General features: G+C 43.8%; 1 protein-coding gene across 20 annotated transcripts in view; it reads left to right on the top strand.

The window, feature by feature from the left end:
• ABLIM1 (actin binding LIM protein 1) overlaps positions 1-18,152 on the top strand; it is a 336,400-nt gene that overhangs the window by 124,539 nt on the left and 193,709 nt on the right. For 6 of the 20 annotated variants that reach the window (XM_060404732.1, XM_042239060.2, XM_060404733.1 and 3 more), the window contains exon 1: positions 17,860-18,008. The exons of the other annotated variants lie outside the window; for them this stretch is intronic. In XM_060404732.1, the coding sequence (XP_060260715.1) occupies positions 17,993-18,008 (16 nt within the window). In that variant the 5' untranslated portion in view covers positions 17,860-17,992. Of the gene's footprint in view, positions 1-17,859; positions 18,009-18,152 lie in introns of those variants that run through there. 20 annotated transcript variants of the gene reach the window in all.

Raw genomic sequence — 18,152 nt, 5'->3', positions numbered from 1 at the left:
CATGTGGTTCTCTAACTTTCAAGTCCCTTCTCATCCCATTTGCTGTCATCAGTCCCATCCCCATGGGTCAGACATTGATGTCAAAGGGCCAGGGAAAGGTCTTGGGCACTGCCAAAGGCTAAAAAGGGATTTGTTTGTTACTGTTTGAGGAGCGTTATCTCCCAAAGCTCCATGGGGCTTTCCTATTGCATCTTCGTGGTGTTATTGAGATACTGTGTTGGAAAAATGTTTTAAATGCTTGGCAGACTCAGACTCAATGGTGAAGACCCCTACCCCACCTTAAATCGGAGAGTGGTATTTGACTTCTGGCCATAAAAAATGTTTCCCAGAAGCTGTGACAAGGAGCAATATCTGGTTCCTCCCGTCAGCCCTGCTGTCCTCGCTGCCAGCTGCATGAGTGGCTGTCTGGACGCAAAGCAGTGACAGGCATCTGGCGTTGGCAAGGCGATGCCCTCAGCCATGGTCTTCATTCCTCCACCACACCCGGCCATTAGGGCCTCATCGTTTGTTGACGGGAAGTGGTTAGTCTCTTGAGGTGGGAAATGATAATGAGTGGTTTCTTCTAAATCTTGGGAGGGCATGGAAGGAGAGATTCGGTTTTCAGCTCTTTAATATGTGGTAAATCATTAAACAGGTCGTCCCAGTGGTTCAGCGGTGAAGAGTCTGTCTGTAATGCCAGGGCTGCAGGAGTTCTGTCTGTGATGCAGGTTCGATCCCTGGGTTGGGAAGATCCCCTGGAGGAGGAAATGACAATCCACTCCAGTATTCTTGCCTGGAGGATCCCTTGGGCAGAGGAGCCTGGCAGGCGACACAGTCCATGGGGTCGCAAAGAGTCGGACTTGACTGAAGCGACTTAGCGTGCATGCAAAGCATTAGACAGCCAGCATTTTCCCATTGATTTATAGTTATCTATAACCCCTGTTGACTTCCCAAGCTCCTGTTCCATTAGTTTAATCATATTTCCCAGAGTCAGAATTTCAAGCCCTTGACGGTCAGACCCTGCCTTTCTACCATGTTCAACCATTACCCCAGCCCAACAACACTCACAGCAGGTTCTGTCACAGATGTCTCAAGGGCCTTTTCACCTTGGGTCTCACTGTGTTATGTTCGGCTGCCTGGTGTAGCCGTCCTTGTTCCTCTGACTCTCAGGTGGAGTTTGCGTTAAGCTTTTCCTCCTCTGGGCAGGCTTGTCTTACCTCTTGCCTCATCTTCTCTGTGATGTACAGTATCCCATGCATGAACTCTGTGAGAACTCTGTTAGAGCTGCCTGTTTATAGGCCTGTCTTATTTAGTACACTGTGAGGTCCTCTCTGAGAGTGTGGAGGGAGCCACGTTTCAATTTTTACTCTACGATAGTACCTGGCATGGAAAAAGACTGTAAGTGTATGAGTAAAGGAATAAATTGATGCTTGTAGAAATCAAATCACTACGTTAGAATACAGTGGGCTTAAAATTATCCCCTCCCTTCAAGTAGCCGAGGTTGGAAGAAGCAGTTTGGTGCAGTGACCGCAAGTTCCGCGGCTGCGGGGTCAGGCTAACCATTCATTTTAGATGTTGTGACTTAGACGCAATACTTCATGTTTCTGAGCCTTAGTTTTATCACTTGTCAAATGTGGATAATACTACCATATAGCTATAATGGTGTGAGGACTGAAATAAAATAGAAATATGAAAGAAGAGGATAAACTAGCATTAGTAGCTTCTCAAGAACTTTTCCCCCTCTTTCCTCTTCTCTCCTGCTCAAATGTGGGAGAAGCAAAAGAAATTCTTAGGTAATAAATGCAATTAGTTTTCCAAGCAAGGCAAGATAACCTGGACCTGGGAGTGGCCAGGGAAATAGAAAGTAGGATTTGAGCTGCAAAATAGAAAAGACATACCCAGAGTATGAGCAGAAAGAAAATATTCCAGTGAAATGAGATTGAAAAGAAAAAAGAAGACATTTTCCACTTCATTCATGGCCTCTCTCTGCTTGGTCTAGCCTTAATGTTTTGATGTGTTTCTTTGTTTTTATTTACTTAGTTTTTGGGTCTAGGAAAATGGATGAGTAATTTATTTTCACAGGAAGATGTTCCCATCTAATTTGCTTCCTTGAGTAACTGAATATGCTGAAATGCCCCCATTAGTTTTAATTATATGTACTTAAAAACTGATTTTATTTGAAGTCACAAAATAAGGGAATCTGTTTTATTGTTTAGCATTCAGATATTTTTTCCTGGCTTAAATTTTTTTTTGATTCTTCCTAAGAGTGGCCTACCTTCATAGAAATCCTTGATTAAGCATCATTTGATCCCAGTGAATCTGGGGTATGACCCAGTGCTTATCATTATAGATGCCTGTTACCTTGGTAAATCAGCCATGAATCTGGAATGGCCCTTGGATGCATGATGAAGGGAGTCAATAGGAAGGCAGCTGCACAGTCTGCCTACTCTTCTTGATGTAGCAGGAGAGTGGTGATTTCTTTCTGTACTTCCAGAAGGTCCCACACTCAATATGTTGGAGAAATCCTCTGTAGAAGCAGAACTCATGGGCCCTTCAAACTAATATGTGAGAACTCTAAAAGGACTATGGTTAGCCTTAGAATTCTAGATGTTTCCTAAATATGGAAATATAATTTTGACATCAACATCTTCCTACCGGGAGTGGGAAACTGAGGTCCAGAGAAGTAAAATGACTTTTGCCAGTTCTGTTAGATAAATTAGTGGTAGAATTACGTAAAGAACTATCCTTCTTTCTCTCTGCTTAACACTACAAAAGAGAAGACCAATGGGTTATCAAAACTTGTTCTGGTTTAGTTTGAGATTCACCTCATGTGAAACTTTCCTTTGAATCTTCTCAAGATGTCCCTTCTTTGGGGAATATCACACAAATGCCCATTTATGGAAAAGTATTTACACCTTTATGCACTCCTGTGCTTGGCAATCCACTCCAGTATCCTTGTCTGGGAAATCCCATGGGCAGAGGAGCCTGACGTGCTACAACCCATGGGGTCACAAAGAATTGTATACAACTTAGCACTGAATGACAACAACATAATGCTTGGTTATATCTATCTGTCTGCGTCTCTCTCTTTATCTGCCAAGTAGTAAGGTTCTTATTTGCAAGAAAATTGTTTTAACAGGCTTTGTTTCTCTAGTATATATTATATGCTGTGCTTGGTGAATAAACGTATTTCATACATTGAAGAAATTGATATAATTCACATGCCATAAAAATATACCATTATATCATGTACAATTCTGTGGGTTTTAGTGTATTCACAAAGTTGTGCAAACATCAGTTCAGTTCAGTTCAGTCGCTCAGTCGTGTCCGACTCTTTGTGACCCCATGAATCGCAGCATGCCAGGCCTCCCTGTCCATCACCAACTCCCGGAGTTCACTCAGACTCACGTCCATCGAGTCAGTGATGCCATCCAGCCATCTCATCCTCTGTCGTCCCCTTCTCCTCCTGCCCCCAATCCCTCCCAGCATCAGAGACTTTTCCAATGAGTCAACTCTTCGCATGAGGTGGCCAAAGTACTGGAATTTCAGCTTTAGCATCATTCCTTCCAAAGAAATCCCAGGGCTGATCTCCTTCAGAATGGACTGGTTGGATCTCCTTGCAGTCCAAGGGACTCTCAAGAGTCTTCTCCAACACCACAGTTCAAAACCATCAATTCTTCGGCGCTCAGCTTTCTTCACAGTCCAACTCTTACATCCATACATGACCACTGGAAAAGCCATAGCCTTGACTAGACGGACCTTTGTTGGCAAAGTAATGCCTCTGCTTTTCAATATGCTATCTAGGTTGGTCATAACTTTTCTTCCAAGGAGTAAGTGTCTTTTAATTTCATGGCTGCAGTCACCATCTGCAGTGATTTTGGAGCCCCAAAAATAAAGTCTGACACTGTTTCCACTGTTTCCCCATCTATTTGCCATGAAGTGATGGGACCAGATGCCATGATCTTCGTTTTCTGAATGTTGAGCTTTAAGCCAACTTTTTCACTCTCCACTTTCACTTTCATCAAGAGGCTTTTTAGCTCCTCTTCACTTTCTGCCATAAGGGTAGTGTCATCTGCATATCTGAGGTTATTGATATTTCTCCTGGCAATCTTGATTCCAGCTTGTGCTTCTTCCAGCCCAGCATTTCTCATGATGTACTCTGCATATAATTTAAATAAGCAGGGTGACAATATACAGCCTTGAAGTACTCCTTTTCTTATTTGGTACCAGTCTGTTGTTCCATGTCCAGTTCTAACTGTTGCTTCCTGATCTGCATGCAGGTTTCTCAGGAGGCAGGTCAGGTGGTCTGGTATTCCCATCTCTTTCAGAATTTTCCACAGTTTATTGTGATCCACACAAAGGCTTTGGCATAGTCAATAAAGCAGAAACAGATGTTTTTCTGGAACTCTCTTGCTTTTTCGATGATCCGGTCGATGTTGGCAATTTGATCTCTGGTTCCTCTGCCTTTTCTAAAAACATCACCACCATGTAATTCCAGAGCATGTTCATCACCCCCCAAAATGACCCTGTAACCATTAGCAGTCACCCCTGTTACCAACACTCCCCAGCCCTTGGGAACGCCTGGTCTATGTTCTGTCTCTGTGGATTTGCCTATTCTGGACATTTCCTGTAATTGGAATTACACAGCAAGTGACCTTTTGTATGTGGCTGCTTTCACTTAGCATAATGTTTTCACAGTTCACTGGTGTTATAGCATGCATCACTACTTCATTCCTTTTTTATGGATGAGCAGTATCCCATTGTATGCATATACCACAGTGTATTTATTCATCAGCTGATGGACATTTGGGTTGCTTCTGCTCTAGGCTATTAAGAATAATGCTGGTATGAACACATGTATACAACTTTTTGTGTGGACAAAAGACGTATGTTTTCCATTTTCTTGGAATATCTAAGAGTGGGGTTGCTGGGTCATATGTTATCACTATTTTTGTTGTTGTTGTTGTTGTTGTTGTTTGTTTGTTTTGGCCATGTCATGTGGCATGCAGGATCTTAGTTTCCTGACCAGGGATCAAACCCGCGCAGCCTGCATTGGGAGCAGAGAGTCTTAACTGGACCGCCAGGGAAGTCCCTGTTAACTCTGTGTTTAACTTTTTGAGGAACTGTCAGACTGTTTTCCCCAGTGGGAAAACACTATTTTGCATTAAAATTGCCCTTGATATAATTTAAAATTAAGTCAGAATTTTTCCCCAAATATGAAATAACCAATTTTCTCTAAAGTGAAAAATCTCATTTTTACATTCATACCTGTTTGTACCCTGTACCTTAATCTTCAAAACCTTTTATATCCCTACAATTTTTTAAATGTTTACTTATGTATTTGGCTGCACTGGGTCTTAATTGTGGCATGCAGGATCTTTAGTTATGTCATAGGAACTATCAGTTGCTGCATGAGGGATCTAGCTTCTTGATCAGGGATAGAACCCCGGTCCCCCTGCATTGGGAGCACAGAGTCTTAGCCACTGGGCCACCAGGTAAGTTCCTATCCCTATAATGCAAAGGTCTTCAAACACATTACGTAAAGGAAGGTAGGCTCTTTACCCGATGACATTAGTTAGCTGGTTTTGTTATTCCTCTGCAGGTACCTTAGGATAGCCTCCAAATTTTGTTTGGTTGCTGTTAAAAGATCTTTCCTCATCCAAGTTTTGTAGCCATAGATAGCAACCGAAATGAATCAGAGGATGTCAGAGATGTTCTGACTCACAATGTCCAGAAAAATCCCGTTCACAGAGGTTTGCATGTGGTGCAGTGGAAAGGGAGAATTCTCATGACACAAAAGAGGCCCCAGGGATAAAGACGGGAAGAAAATGAAAATGAAATAGTTATTAACTTAAAATAGTTAGAACCACTGCCAGCAACCAGCTTTCTCCCTTTCTGCCTGGCCCGCCCCAGATCATGCTCTCAGGTCATTGTGACATCACTAGAATGTTCTAGGCTAGTTAGCATTTGCTCTTTGTGCAGGACAATTCCCAGTTCTGCTTCCTATCACTCTGTTCCCTAAAGTGCTATCACGTGACCCTAGTATGCAGCTACAAAGGTTCATCTGTTACCTTTTCCTTGGGCCAGACCTGTCCTCGAAGCAACACTCCAAATCTGTAACCACTTGGTAGGTAGCCCTGTTGCAGGGGTACTGGCTACTTAATAAATAACTGTCCTGTTGTTGAGGTCACCTATTGCTGCAATATTATCATTGGTGGAAATACTATGTGATGTTACTTTTTTTTAGTAATACTTCGCTTGAACTTGAACTTGCATAGATCATGGTTCAGTTGGTCTATTTTAAGAGTTTAAAGAGGACGCAGGTAGGTACTTTCAACAAATTTCTTGGTTTCCTCTTTTATCTGGATACCAGGAGTAGTCCGGTTCATTTTCCCTCTGTAGCAACTGGTGAGAAGATGCAGAGCTCAACCAGCTTTCTGTAACTCCTCCTGTATTTTGGGAGGACCACGTTATATGAATACTTGAAACTTTCTCTATCTTTTTTGCTAAATGGCAAGCATTTTTCAAAACTTTATAGCATTTTCTCAGTATTTCTGATTCCCATCCCTTTCTACCTCCTTTTAAAGTTATTTCAGTACCTGTACTACTTGTCTTACTAGAATGTAAGCTCAATGAGGGCTTAATCTAGGCATCTTTGATTTATATATCACTGTCAACTTTATGAAGCTTTATGAAGTTTTGTGTATTGTAGATGTTCAGTAAATATTTTTAGCATAATTAGTGAATCAGTGGTAATTTCTTTTCATTCTTCACTGAATGTTGCCCACTTTGCCTTCAATTGTATGATGATATGACTGTTTTTATAGCTTCCTTACTTTTTTCCACGTGTAAATTTAATAGTCAATGAAAGTGAAAGTCAGTCGTATCCGACTCTTTGCGACCCCGTGGACTATACAGTCCATAGAATTCTCCAGGCCAGATTACTGGAGAGGGTAGCCTTTCCTTTCTCTAGGGGATCTTCCCAACCTGGGGATTGAACCCTGGTCTCCAGCACTGCAGGCAGATTCTTTACCAGCTGAGCCACAAGGGAAGCCCAATAGTCAATGAAGCATGTTGGCAAATGCTCACCACTCTTAGTATGTTTTATTCAGGAAGGGGAAAATATGTTGCGGGATCCAGATCCAATACCAAGGGAAATTTAAATTCTAAATATTTCCCTTCCTGTCCTCCCTCCAATCTCCCCAAACCCCAACAAATCCTATGCATATGCAGAGTGTTTCTATTTTGCTGGGGGATGGTGAGAGGGGAGGAAAGGAATAAAACTACCTTCTATACTGCTTTCAGAAATACAGCCAGTGTGGCATATGGCGCATAGTACTAGCACAGTCTTTGGTGGAATGGTAGTGGTAGCAATGTGAAACTATTTAAATTTTTAAAATGAAAGCCCAAGTATATATGGAAATACAGTAGAATAATATTAGAAAATGACTCATTCCTACAGAACTTGATAAATTTCATAAATCACATCCTTCCCCCTAAAATATAACTGCAGGCTTAAAAGGCACTTAGGGGCCTATTGATTTATGAGGCAGTTCTTAGTTCTGATCCCTGTAACCAGAATTAATCCAAGTAGCCTTGTTTACATATTTAAAGGAAGACGCACTTGAGCACAGTGTGTGTGCATATAAATTCATCGTGTTTGTACAAAAAATGATCTAATTAATCACTGGTTCTCTTGAGAAAAAAAATCATGCATTCTGTCTGATGAGCAAATTTGGTCTCTTTAGGGTATTGTTCTAGAATCTGTCTCTACCATCTAAAGCAAAGGACTAGAAAGTAATCAGTGGATCAAGACTAATTTTTCTTTCTTTTTTACGCATAAAAGTATAGATAACCTAGATTCTCTTTTGTGTTGAAACTCTCCCCACTCCAATCAGACCTGGAGACAAGGATTCAAGGACAAATCATATATTTGAAAGATGATCCCAGGAAGCAATAACAGGGGAGTGAAGCCACAGAAAGGTGAATTATCAAGCTAGTTACCAGCGTGGGCAGCCAAGACTTAATTGATTGGGAACTCTGGTAGACAGTGCAGATAAACCCCAGGGATATCCCAGCCAAGGGACAAGGAAGCTAGGGTATTTGTCTACCATCTTCCCATCAGGAAAGCTGCTTCCAGGGGCGTTAACTCACTGTGATGTTTCCAGGAACCAGGTTTGACTTTTAGAAGTGAATGCCAAGGAGATACCGACATTCAAAAGAAGGAGGAATCAGGGACTTCCCTGGTGGTCCAGTGGTTAAGACTTTGCCTTCCAATGCAAGGGGTGCAAGTTTGATCCCCGATCAGGGAGCTAAGATCCTATATGCCTTGTGGCCCAAACACCAAAACATAAAACAGTTTTGTAACAAATTCAATAGACTTTAAAAATGGTCCCAATAAAAAATAAAAGGAGGAGGAATGCATATGTGTAAGAACATAGGGAGGACTCATAGGAACCCAGAAAGTGCTGAGCAGGCAGGCCTCGGGAAGCATAGGATTCTAGGCTGCCCCAGGACTGTCGTTTCAGTCCCAGTCTCTTCCCTAGCCATTGGCTTCCTCTTTAACTCCTCAGGATTTTGGTATCTGCGTGTCTCTGGGAAGCTTATTGCTGCTTGGTCTTACTTGATCTTTTAATACAATACTGGCTCCTGCCTGGGACTTACTCTGAGTTTAGATCCTCAGAAGTGAAAACCTAATTGACCCAGATCCTCTTTCTCAAGATAAGATATACCTTGCAAGTGCTTGGCCAGCTGAGGTGTGGGTCCCCCTGGTTCATCCAGTGTCCACTTGTGATCCAGTGAGCCACGGCCAAGGCATGAAGTCATATTGCCCAGTGCCCACTCAAAAGAGGGGACAGATGAGGAATGGTGAGGGCAGGTAGCCCCAAGGCACCTCTATCTGTGGGATTTTCCGAGCAGGAATGCTGGATTGGGTTGCCATTTCCTCCTCCAGGGGACTCTTCCCAACTCAGGGATTGAACCCACATCTCTTGCATCTCCTGTATTGGTAGGTGGATTCTTTACCATTGTGCCATCTGGGAAGCCCTTCCATTAAAAGTTCTACAACATAAAGTTTTTTTCCATTATTCCACAGACTCTTTCTCACCTTGTCAAAGTGTTTTATATTCTACCTATCATCTCATGTGCTAGTAAACTAATGCTCAAAATTCTCCAAGCCAGGCTTCAGCAATATGTGAACCATGAACTTCCTGATGTTAAAGCTGGTTTTAGAAAAGGCAGAGGAACCAGAGATCGAATTGCCAACATCCACTGGATCATGGAAAAAGCAAGAGAGTTCCAGAAAAACATCTATTTCTGCTTTATTGACTATGCCAAAGCCTTTGACTATGTGGATCACAATAAACTGTGGAAAATTTTGAAAGAGATGGGAATACCAGACCACCTGACCTGCCTCTTGAGAAATCTGTATGCAGGTCAGGAAGCAACAGTTAGAACTGGACATGGAACAACAAACTGGTTCCAAATAGGAAAAGGAGTCCATCAAGGCTGTATATTGTCACCCTGCTTATTTCACTTCTATGCAGAGTACATCATGAGAAACACTGGACTGGAAGAAGCACAAGCTGGAATCAAGATTGCTGGGAGAAATATCAATCACCTCAGATATGCAGATGACACCACCCTTATGGCAGAAAGTGAAGAGGAACTAAAAGCCTCTTGATGAAAGTGAAAGAGCAGAGCGAAAAAGTTGGCTTAAAGCTCAACATTCAGAAAACGAAGAACATGGCATCTGGTCCCATCACTTCATGGCAAATAGATGGGGAAACAGTGGAAACAGTGTCAGACTTCATTTTCTTGGGCTCCAAAATCACTGCAGATGGTGACTGCAGCCATGAAATTAAAAGATGCTTACTCCTTGGAAGGAAAGTTATGACCAACCTAGATAGTATATTTAAAAGCAGAGGCATTACTTTGCCGACTAAGGTCCGTCTAGTCAAGGCTATGGTTTTTCCTGTGGTCATGTATGGATGTGAGAATTGGATTGTGAAGAAGGCTGAGGGCTGAATAATTGATGCATTTGAACTGTGGTGTTGGAGAAGACTCTTGAGAGTCCCTTGGACTGCAAGGAGATCCAACCAGTCCATTCTGAAGGAGATCAACCCTGGGATTTCTTTGGAAGGAATGATGCTAAAGCTGAAACTCCAGTACTTTGGGCACCTCATGCGAAGAGTTGACTCATTGGAAAAGACTGTGATGCTGGGAGGGATTGGGGGCAGGAGGAGAAGGGGACGACAGAGGATGAGATGGCTGGATGGCATCACGGACTCGATGGATGTGAGTCTGAGTGAACTCCAGGAGTTGGTGATGAACAGGGAGGCCTGGCGTGCTGCGATTCTTGGGGTTGCAAAGAGTCGGACACGACTGAGCGACTGAACTGAACTAAACTGAACTGAATGTTGTCCTAAATAAAATGAAATTTTACATTGTTGACATGAATTTTGACCTTTGGTGTTTAAGCTATGCCCTGCTCATTTTGAATGCAAATATAAGAGGACTGAACTCATTTGTGGAATCACTGAAATTGCACAATGTATACTTCATAGATTGTAGAGGCATATGCATTTCAATCTTTCCAGAAGTGTGGGAACTTTGCACTCGACTAGCTCAACTGTGTTTATTTTACTTTTTGGATGCATGCACATTCTAGGGCATGCTAGGTGGCAACCCACCCTAGTATTCTCACTTGGAAAATCCCATGGACAGAGAAGCCTGGCAGGCTATAGTCCATGGGCTCACATAGAATAGGACATGACTGAGCAACTGAGCATGCACGCAGGAATGCTATTCCTTAAGGATGATCAGAGAGGGTGGATGATGGAACTGCATCCTAAAAGACCTGAGAATGTGGATCTGAGTACGACATCTTTCCCTGTCCAGCCAAAGATGAGCCCAACAGGCCAAGATGATGCCATTCACATGCAGACCCTCTCATGAGAAGTCCAAAAGCCAATGAAGGATAAAATATCAGGAGAGATCATTTTATAGAGGCATAATGCAACATCATTTTCTTCTAGAAATGCCAAAGAAGTTGATAGACATTGAGTGCATCTTGACTAAAAAAATGTGTGTGTGTGTTTGTGTGTGTGTGTGTTTGTGTGTGTGTTTGTGTGTGTGTGTGTGTAGCTGGGCATAGGGAAAGGGTGACTCTTTCGTGACCTGTGGAAACGAAGACCCAACAAAACAAAGGGAGAGCCCATGGCTTTGGAGTCTGACAAACCTGTTTCCTCAAGTGTAAAGAAAATATTATTTTATCCAGTTGTTAGGAGGATTAAATGAGGTGATAAATGACTGTAAAGAGACCAGAATGGTGGCTGACACATAATAAGCTCCCTGTAAATGACAACAAAAGTGGTAATTAACTTACAGCTGACTCACATTGTTGTACAGCAGAAACTAACACAAGATTGTAAAGCAATTATACACCAATAAAAAAATGAAGTTGTAAAAAAAGGAAGAAAAGAAAATTAGTACAAAGGAAGCTTGGCATAGGTAACAGTTTCTTGGGGGTTGAGTTTGGGAATTACTATAATTTAACCCCAATAATAAATGTGTTAAAAGAGGGGAAAAGGTGGTATTTAGGAGTAGTTATGAAGGAGATTTCATAAAATGCTACCTGGTTAAGTTCCTTTCAACTTGTTTCTCCCAAAGTGAATTACTGGTTTGCATCTTGGCAATTACTTTCAAGCAGCCACTAAATTGATTTATGTATGAGACTGAATTTACTTTTAATTTACTTGAATGAGATTTCAAAATCAGTCTTTTTGATATGAAAATGAACACTTAGCCAGCATTTTGACCTGCTGTGGTAAGTCAGTGACATTTGTGCCTTAGAATTTATCAAATGTTGTATGCCTACTTTGTGACTATCACTATATGAATTCAGATATTCACATGCGATCTCGTCCCTCAGAGAGCCCACCTTTTGCAAAAATAGACACATAAATGCTTCACTGCAGTGTCGTCATATTTGGAGCACTAATGACACACGTGTGCAAATGCTCACACAAATGTCATACGTGTGCAATGCTCAGTCTCTCAGTCATGTCCCAGTATTTGTAACCCCAGGGACTATAGTCTGCCAGACTCCTCTATCCATGGAATTTTCCAGGCAAGAATACTAGAGTGGGTTGCCATTTCCTACTCCAGTGGATCTTTGAGACCCAGGGATGAAAGCTACATCCCCTGCGTTGGCAGGTGGGCTCTTTACCATTGTGCCACCTGGGAAGCCGCACTGGTGACATGAAGTACCACAAAGAAGAGGGTGTTGCTAGGAAGTGCATCCCAGCTTCAGATGATAGTAAATAACCATTTTTCTTTCCCAGTACTGTATTTCTACCTGGAACATATTAGGGAAAAAGAAAAAGCTAATAATATTGGATGGGCCAAGAAGTTTATTTTGGTTTTTTCAGAAGTAGGTATGGAAAGCCCAAACAAACTTTTTGGCCAACTCACTAGTAAATTGTTTGGGGAAAAAAGAGGCTTTTTCCCAAGTACTTCAGGGCTATTTCTGTACTTCTTGTGAGCTTCTCATGTGCCTGAAATTAGGCTAAAATCCATGAAACTCTCTGTACTCTCAAAAGATCCTTTGAATTCCAGTAATCATTTCTGGTACACTTGTAGGAAAGTGACTGATTTTTACATTCCCGCTGCAGTTAATATCTATAGTGGATTATTTATGGAAAGTTTTAAATACCCTTCCCCGCTGGATCAGATGCTAAAAAATCTGCCTGCAATGCAGGAGACCCGAGTTTGATCCCTAGATTGGGAAGATCTCCTGGAGAAGGAAATGGCAATCCACTCCAGTATTCTTGCTTGGAGAATCCCGTGGACAGAGAAGCCTGGTAGGCTACAGTCCATGGGGTTGCAAAGAGTCGGACACAACTGAGTGACTAACATGCATTAGTGATTTTTCTTAAGCTGCAATCTGTTGCTTAGATTCAAACTCAGAATTGACTTCTGAGAAAGACCACAGAGAAGTTTAGGATACAAATGTAAATTATTCTACTTGAAGAACTCATGGAAAAGAACTTTGCTGGGCACCGATTCTGTGAGATTCACCTGGAAAAAATCCTAAGAATTCTCCATTGAAGACCTTAGAGCAAGATCAAGAGGGACCAGACATTTAGGAATTTGTGTCAGACTGTAGGAAACTTTGGAATCGTCACTACCAATAAATTTTCATGAAGATTACAGCGAATGTTGTGACAGTTATTATTTCAGCCCACTGAGAAGATGGGCGTTGTTTTTAAGATGGGGCAGCGTGGGCTATAGCTATGTTTGTGAATTACATGTTCAGTCACTTTCAGTGATACAGGCCAGTGTGCTAAGCCAGTCAGTGGTCCTTCATTACTTAAGGAGCTGGTGGTGCAGCTCAAGTCTTTACCAGAAAATCTGAATCTTCAGACCTTGGATGGGAGCAGGTGTATGCATTTAAAGCACCCCTAGTATTTTTCTCCCTGGAGGTCTGCAGACTGTGCTCTCAGGAGTCTGGAAAAGTATGAAACAAACACTCACAGCCTCATTGTAGACATCAAGCCATTATTACGGGAGGATAAGTCAATCCCAAATTGTTTGTGCCACTCAAAAAGCTATTTGTGTGACTGTCATTTTATTCTATTTTGGGGGGAAATATTTGTTGTTGTTGGGTAGTTAAATTGTGTCCAACTCTTTGTGACCCCTTGATTGCCGCATGCTAGGCTTCCCTGTTCTTCATATCCCCTGGAGTTTGCTCAAACTCATGTCCATGGAATTGGTGATGCCACCCAACCATCTCATCCTCTGTTGCCCCCTTCTCTTCCTGCCCTGAATCTTTCTCAACATCAAAGTCTTTTCCAATGAGTCAACTCTTTCTTAAAACAATGAATAAACATAGGCACAAATGGGCACAATCTGGTAAACACTGGACATGCCACACCAACACAATCCAATTTGTAGGAAGGAGGCAGTATGATTGGACACACATCATGGCAGACTTTGAAATGTACCCATGGTCTTTTGAACCTAATCTGTAAAGAAATAGGTAGCTCAGGTCTGAGGCTCTCATCACATCCCTTCAAAGGCTCAAATTCCTTACCGCGGCCTTCTGAACCTTCCATGACCTGCCACTGAGGCCTTAGCTTGAGGCTCTTCCTAATCCTTGTGAAACCTGATCTTGACACCTTCTTGCCCTGTGACTCCACTTGGAATGATCTTCCCTGCTTTGTTCATTTGGCAGCCCTGTCTTGCCCCTTCATTCCTCCTAGAAGCCTCTGCTGACTCCCCCCAGATTGGGCTCAGCACTGCCCTGCGTCCTGTGTACCGGCTTCTGTCTTAGCACCTTCCTAATCATGTTGAGTCCTTGTGCCTGAGCATCTGCTTCACCTGATGGTAAGCAACTCCTGAGGAGTGATTTTCCTGCTGTGGTACAGCCAGCCCTGGACCTGGTGTACCATCGATGCCCCATAAATGTCTGCAGTGAGATTGGTAGATGTAAACATTAAGTAGAAAGCAAATAACAAACTCATTCTCAAGTTTTCTTTCAGCCAGACGCTGCTAAAAAGAATTTTGAGCACTCTTTTGCCAATGAGTCCAAAGCTTTTGAGGGGGTATCTGGAAGCCTGGGCTCCTGGGGACCACGATGGAGGGGTCTGGAAATTCCTGCCTTGTGGATGCATAAGCCACAGGAAACCCATGACTCTGTAGAGAAGAGAGCAGTGAGGGCGTGGACTCCATCCAGTTGCTTCTTTTCTCGTCTTCACATTTCCCTCTTAATTGGCATGGGCTTCCCAGGTGGTGCCAGTGGTTAAGAAACCTCCTATCCATACAGGAGACGTAAGAGATGTGGGTTCGATCCCTGGGTTGGAAAGATCCCCTGGAGAAGGAAATGGCAACCTGCTCCAGCATTCTTGCCTGGAGAGTCCCTACAACAGAAGAGCCTGGTGGGCTACAGTCCATAGCGTTGCAAAGAGGCAGACGCAACGGAATGGACAGCATACAGGCAGGCACTGTGGAAGTGATGTACTCTTGAATTTTTGCCAAGAGTGCCTGTGTGCTCACAAAGCTTTTCTCTCCAACAAAATGGTTTCTGTCCTTTGGCCACTTATGAACAACCCTGCCTTCATTTTGTGAGTGAATGACAAGGCAGCAGTAAGTCAGTTTGAGAGAATAAAACAACAGATGAACCCACGGGTTGGTGTCTATATTATGAAGTCTTATCTCATCTGAGTGGAATGAGATTGAGATAAGTTGTTTGGAAATCTTCTCTAGAAATGATAATAAAAAGTCCTGTCATCTTATGAGCTGTACAGTTTTTAACTTTTTTCATTTATTTTGCTGCACTTCTTGTAGCTTGAACTAACTATAAAGCACAAAATATCTGTGCTTTGCTTCTGTTCTCAAAGCTCCTAACTATTTGGCCCTGAGGCAAGGAGACAAAAACAATTTGGTTTTACTCTGCCACATTCCAAAATAACTGTAGTAATATCCTCTTTGGTTATCTTAAAAGTATAGCGTGGAGGCTTTTATCCCAAAGTAGCAGTGTCTGACTGTTGAAGGCGGGGGGGGGGGGGGGGGACCTTAGCTATATGACTGTTATTTAGCAACTAAATGCTGGTGACTCATTCACTTTGACTGTAGTACAGGAAAATTCTTTCCATGGAAAACACAAGAAGGGAGGGGGGCAGAAATCTCTCTGAACCACTGTGTAGTATTTTCCTTTGGAAAAGGCTTCTCTGAAAATGAATAGGCACCAGCTGTTACTCTGCTGGCTTGGTCCCCAAAGCTCCTGGAGAGTCTTCCTCAACTGGGCTTTCTGAGCAGTTCATCCACAAAGGTATACAGGTAGGCTCAGAGCCGCAATAAGGGATCAGTTTGGTTAATAAACTAAAATCTTGGGATTAAAAACGGTCACCTGAATAAAAGAGAAATTGAACTCACTGCATTCATAGTACCTGGAATATTTATATGATGATTTGGTTTGGACCAGAAACCTAATGGTGTTTTTACTGTCGCATTCCATTAGGAAGAGAGGGAGATAAATAGAGAGTTCTGTTCCCTTAGCTTTGCACCGAAAACATGAAAGCCTTGGGGAGAAGCACCTCAGTGAGGTGTTAATCTATTTATGCAGCCAAAATATAATAAAATAAGTTCACCTGTGAGGTTCACAGCACCAAACTAATTCTAGCTCGCTGAGTTTCATTTTGCTTGTCAGCATCTCCTTGAGGGCTCTGGGCGGGGGTGGGGGGGGGTGGGGGGGGGGGGGTGGTTAGGGGTTGGGGAAGGAGACTGTGCGATGCTGGCTGTGAATATTTGGGGGGTTGAAAGAGCTTCTCTTCCTGCTCCTGAGCCCTGCCCAGCCCTGAGTCGCGCTGCTCTCATGCTAGACTCTTCTTTATGAATGGAGGTTAGAGAAGCCGCTTAAAGGCTCTTCAGCGCTTACTCTCCAGCTGGCCGCTGACTTAGGAAAAACATGACCCTGTGGGGCTGCGATGGGGGCAGGGAGGACTGTGGGAGAAGTTTGTGTCATAGGAAAGACGACCCAGGGGTTGGAGGGGCCTTTGCCCTTTCTTATAGGCGGAGATGCCCAGGCTTTAAATAGTAAAGCCCTGAATCACAGATGTGGGAATGTCAGCCGCTTGAGCTCTGCCACTGTGAGCCCGCAGAAAACCAGCCCCGCCCGGTGTCATCTCAGCTCTAAACAAGCTCGGAGGCAACGATGAGGCAGGTTGCCTGACTTCATTCTTTTCTGTTACCGCGGCTCTCTTAGACCCAACACGGTACAATATTTGCAGTAAAACAGTCTAATCCTGGCCTGTTCTGGTTCTGAAAGATGCGTGGTCCATCTGCTGTTCTCCCAGAGCAGCAGCATCTGCCTTTGTGTCGCTTGCTCATCACCTCTCTCCCACACCGTGGGGAGCCTGTGAACGATCTGGGTTTGGGAGACAGGTGCTGGAAAGGGGTGGGTAGGCGGCTTGGTGACTCCACCCACTGGAAGTCACCTGCTCCCTGCAGACAGACCTGTGCTTCTGCGGGTCAGAAATTGAAAGCCAGGATCAGGGTTAGCCTGGTGAGGGATGTGGATGTGACTGTTTTCCCTTTGCTTTGTGGCCTGGGAGGGCTCCTCCCTGACACATAGGGAACCAAGGGGGCTTGTCTAGAAAATGCTAAAGAATTGGGGAGAAGGGGAAAGTCAGAACCCTACCTAACAGGATAAGTCAGATTTTTACTTTGATCCTGGATGAGGGACTGAAGCCTGAAAAAAGCCTCTTCCCAGGCTCCCTCTCATTGTCCCAGTCTGTTCCCCTCTTCTCTCATCACCCTCCACCCACCCCCGCCCTGTTTCAGGGAAAGAGGGACGAGGGAAGTCAAACATCATTATTCAATTTTCATTATCACTGAGCCTCCAGGACCTTAAAAGTTGCAGGAAATGAACTGGAAGTCGTCATTTGCCTTATTTTTCTACTGAGGCTAATTTTATTGATTCAGTTGGTCTGAGAGAAGCTGAATCTGAGAGAGCAGCAGTTATAGGAAACTAACAAGCTACCAATCGACTAGTTTGACTTACTGGAACAGTCCCTGGCTGCCCCTCGCCGGCCCACCCACCCCCTCCTGGCAATTATTTATCAGACCCCGGGAGCAGGCCGGTGCTCCGGGATCGTTTTGATGCCGGTTCTGCCGGCGCGAGGAATGCTACGTGGTGTCAGTGACCAGAGCTTAGGACACTGGAATTTTGCATTTGTTACAGCAGCAGCTGTAGCGAGTGGCTGCGCCGGCCGAAGGGCAGCGTCCCCGAGCAGGGCGCGGCCACCACTTGGCGGCGATCGCTGGGGCGGCACCCAAGCTCGGCCCTCGAGATGGGGGCGGGATTTTAGAAAGAAGCCCGGACTCGGCGAGTGGATGGCCGGGCGCTTTCTCGCAGCCTCTGCAGCAGCCGATCTGTCTGCCCAGCGGCGCTCCCACTCCTAGACTTTGTTCCTGTTTCCTCCCGCGCTGCTCGCCAAAGGCATCGGTTACCATGGTGAAGGAGAAAGGTAATTATTAATATCGATCCCTGTGCATGGCTGCAGAAGTTGCACTGGTGCTGCAGGGCTGGGCCACCTAATGGGGGACGATCAATGGAAAGCCAGGCAGACATGTTCTGGGTGTGAGACTCTGTATTGTGAAGTCTGGGTTTG

Source organism: Ovis aries, chromosome 22 (genome assembly GCF_016772045.2).
Source record: "Ovis aries strain OAR_USU_Benz2616 breed Rambouillet chromosome 22, ARS-UI_Ramb_v3.0, whole genome shotgun sequence".
NCBI classification, from domain to species: Eukaryota; Metazoa; Chordata; class Mammalia; order Artiodactyla; family Bovidae; genus Ovis; species Ovis aries.
Note: the sequence above shows the minus strand (reverse complement) of the source record. Positions and strands in the feature narration are given on the sequence as shown.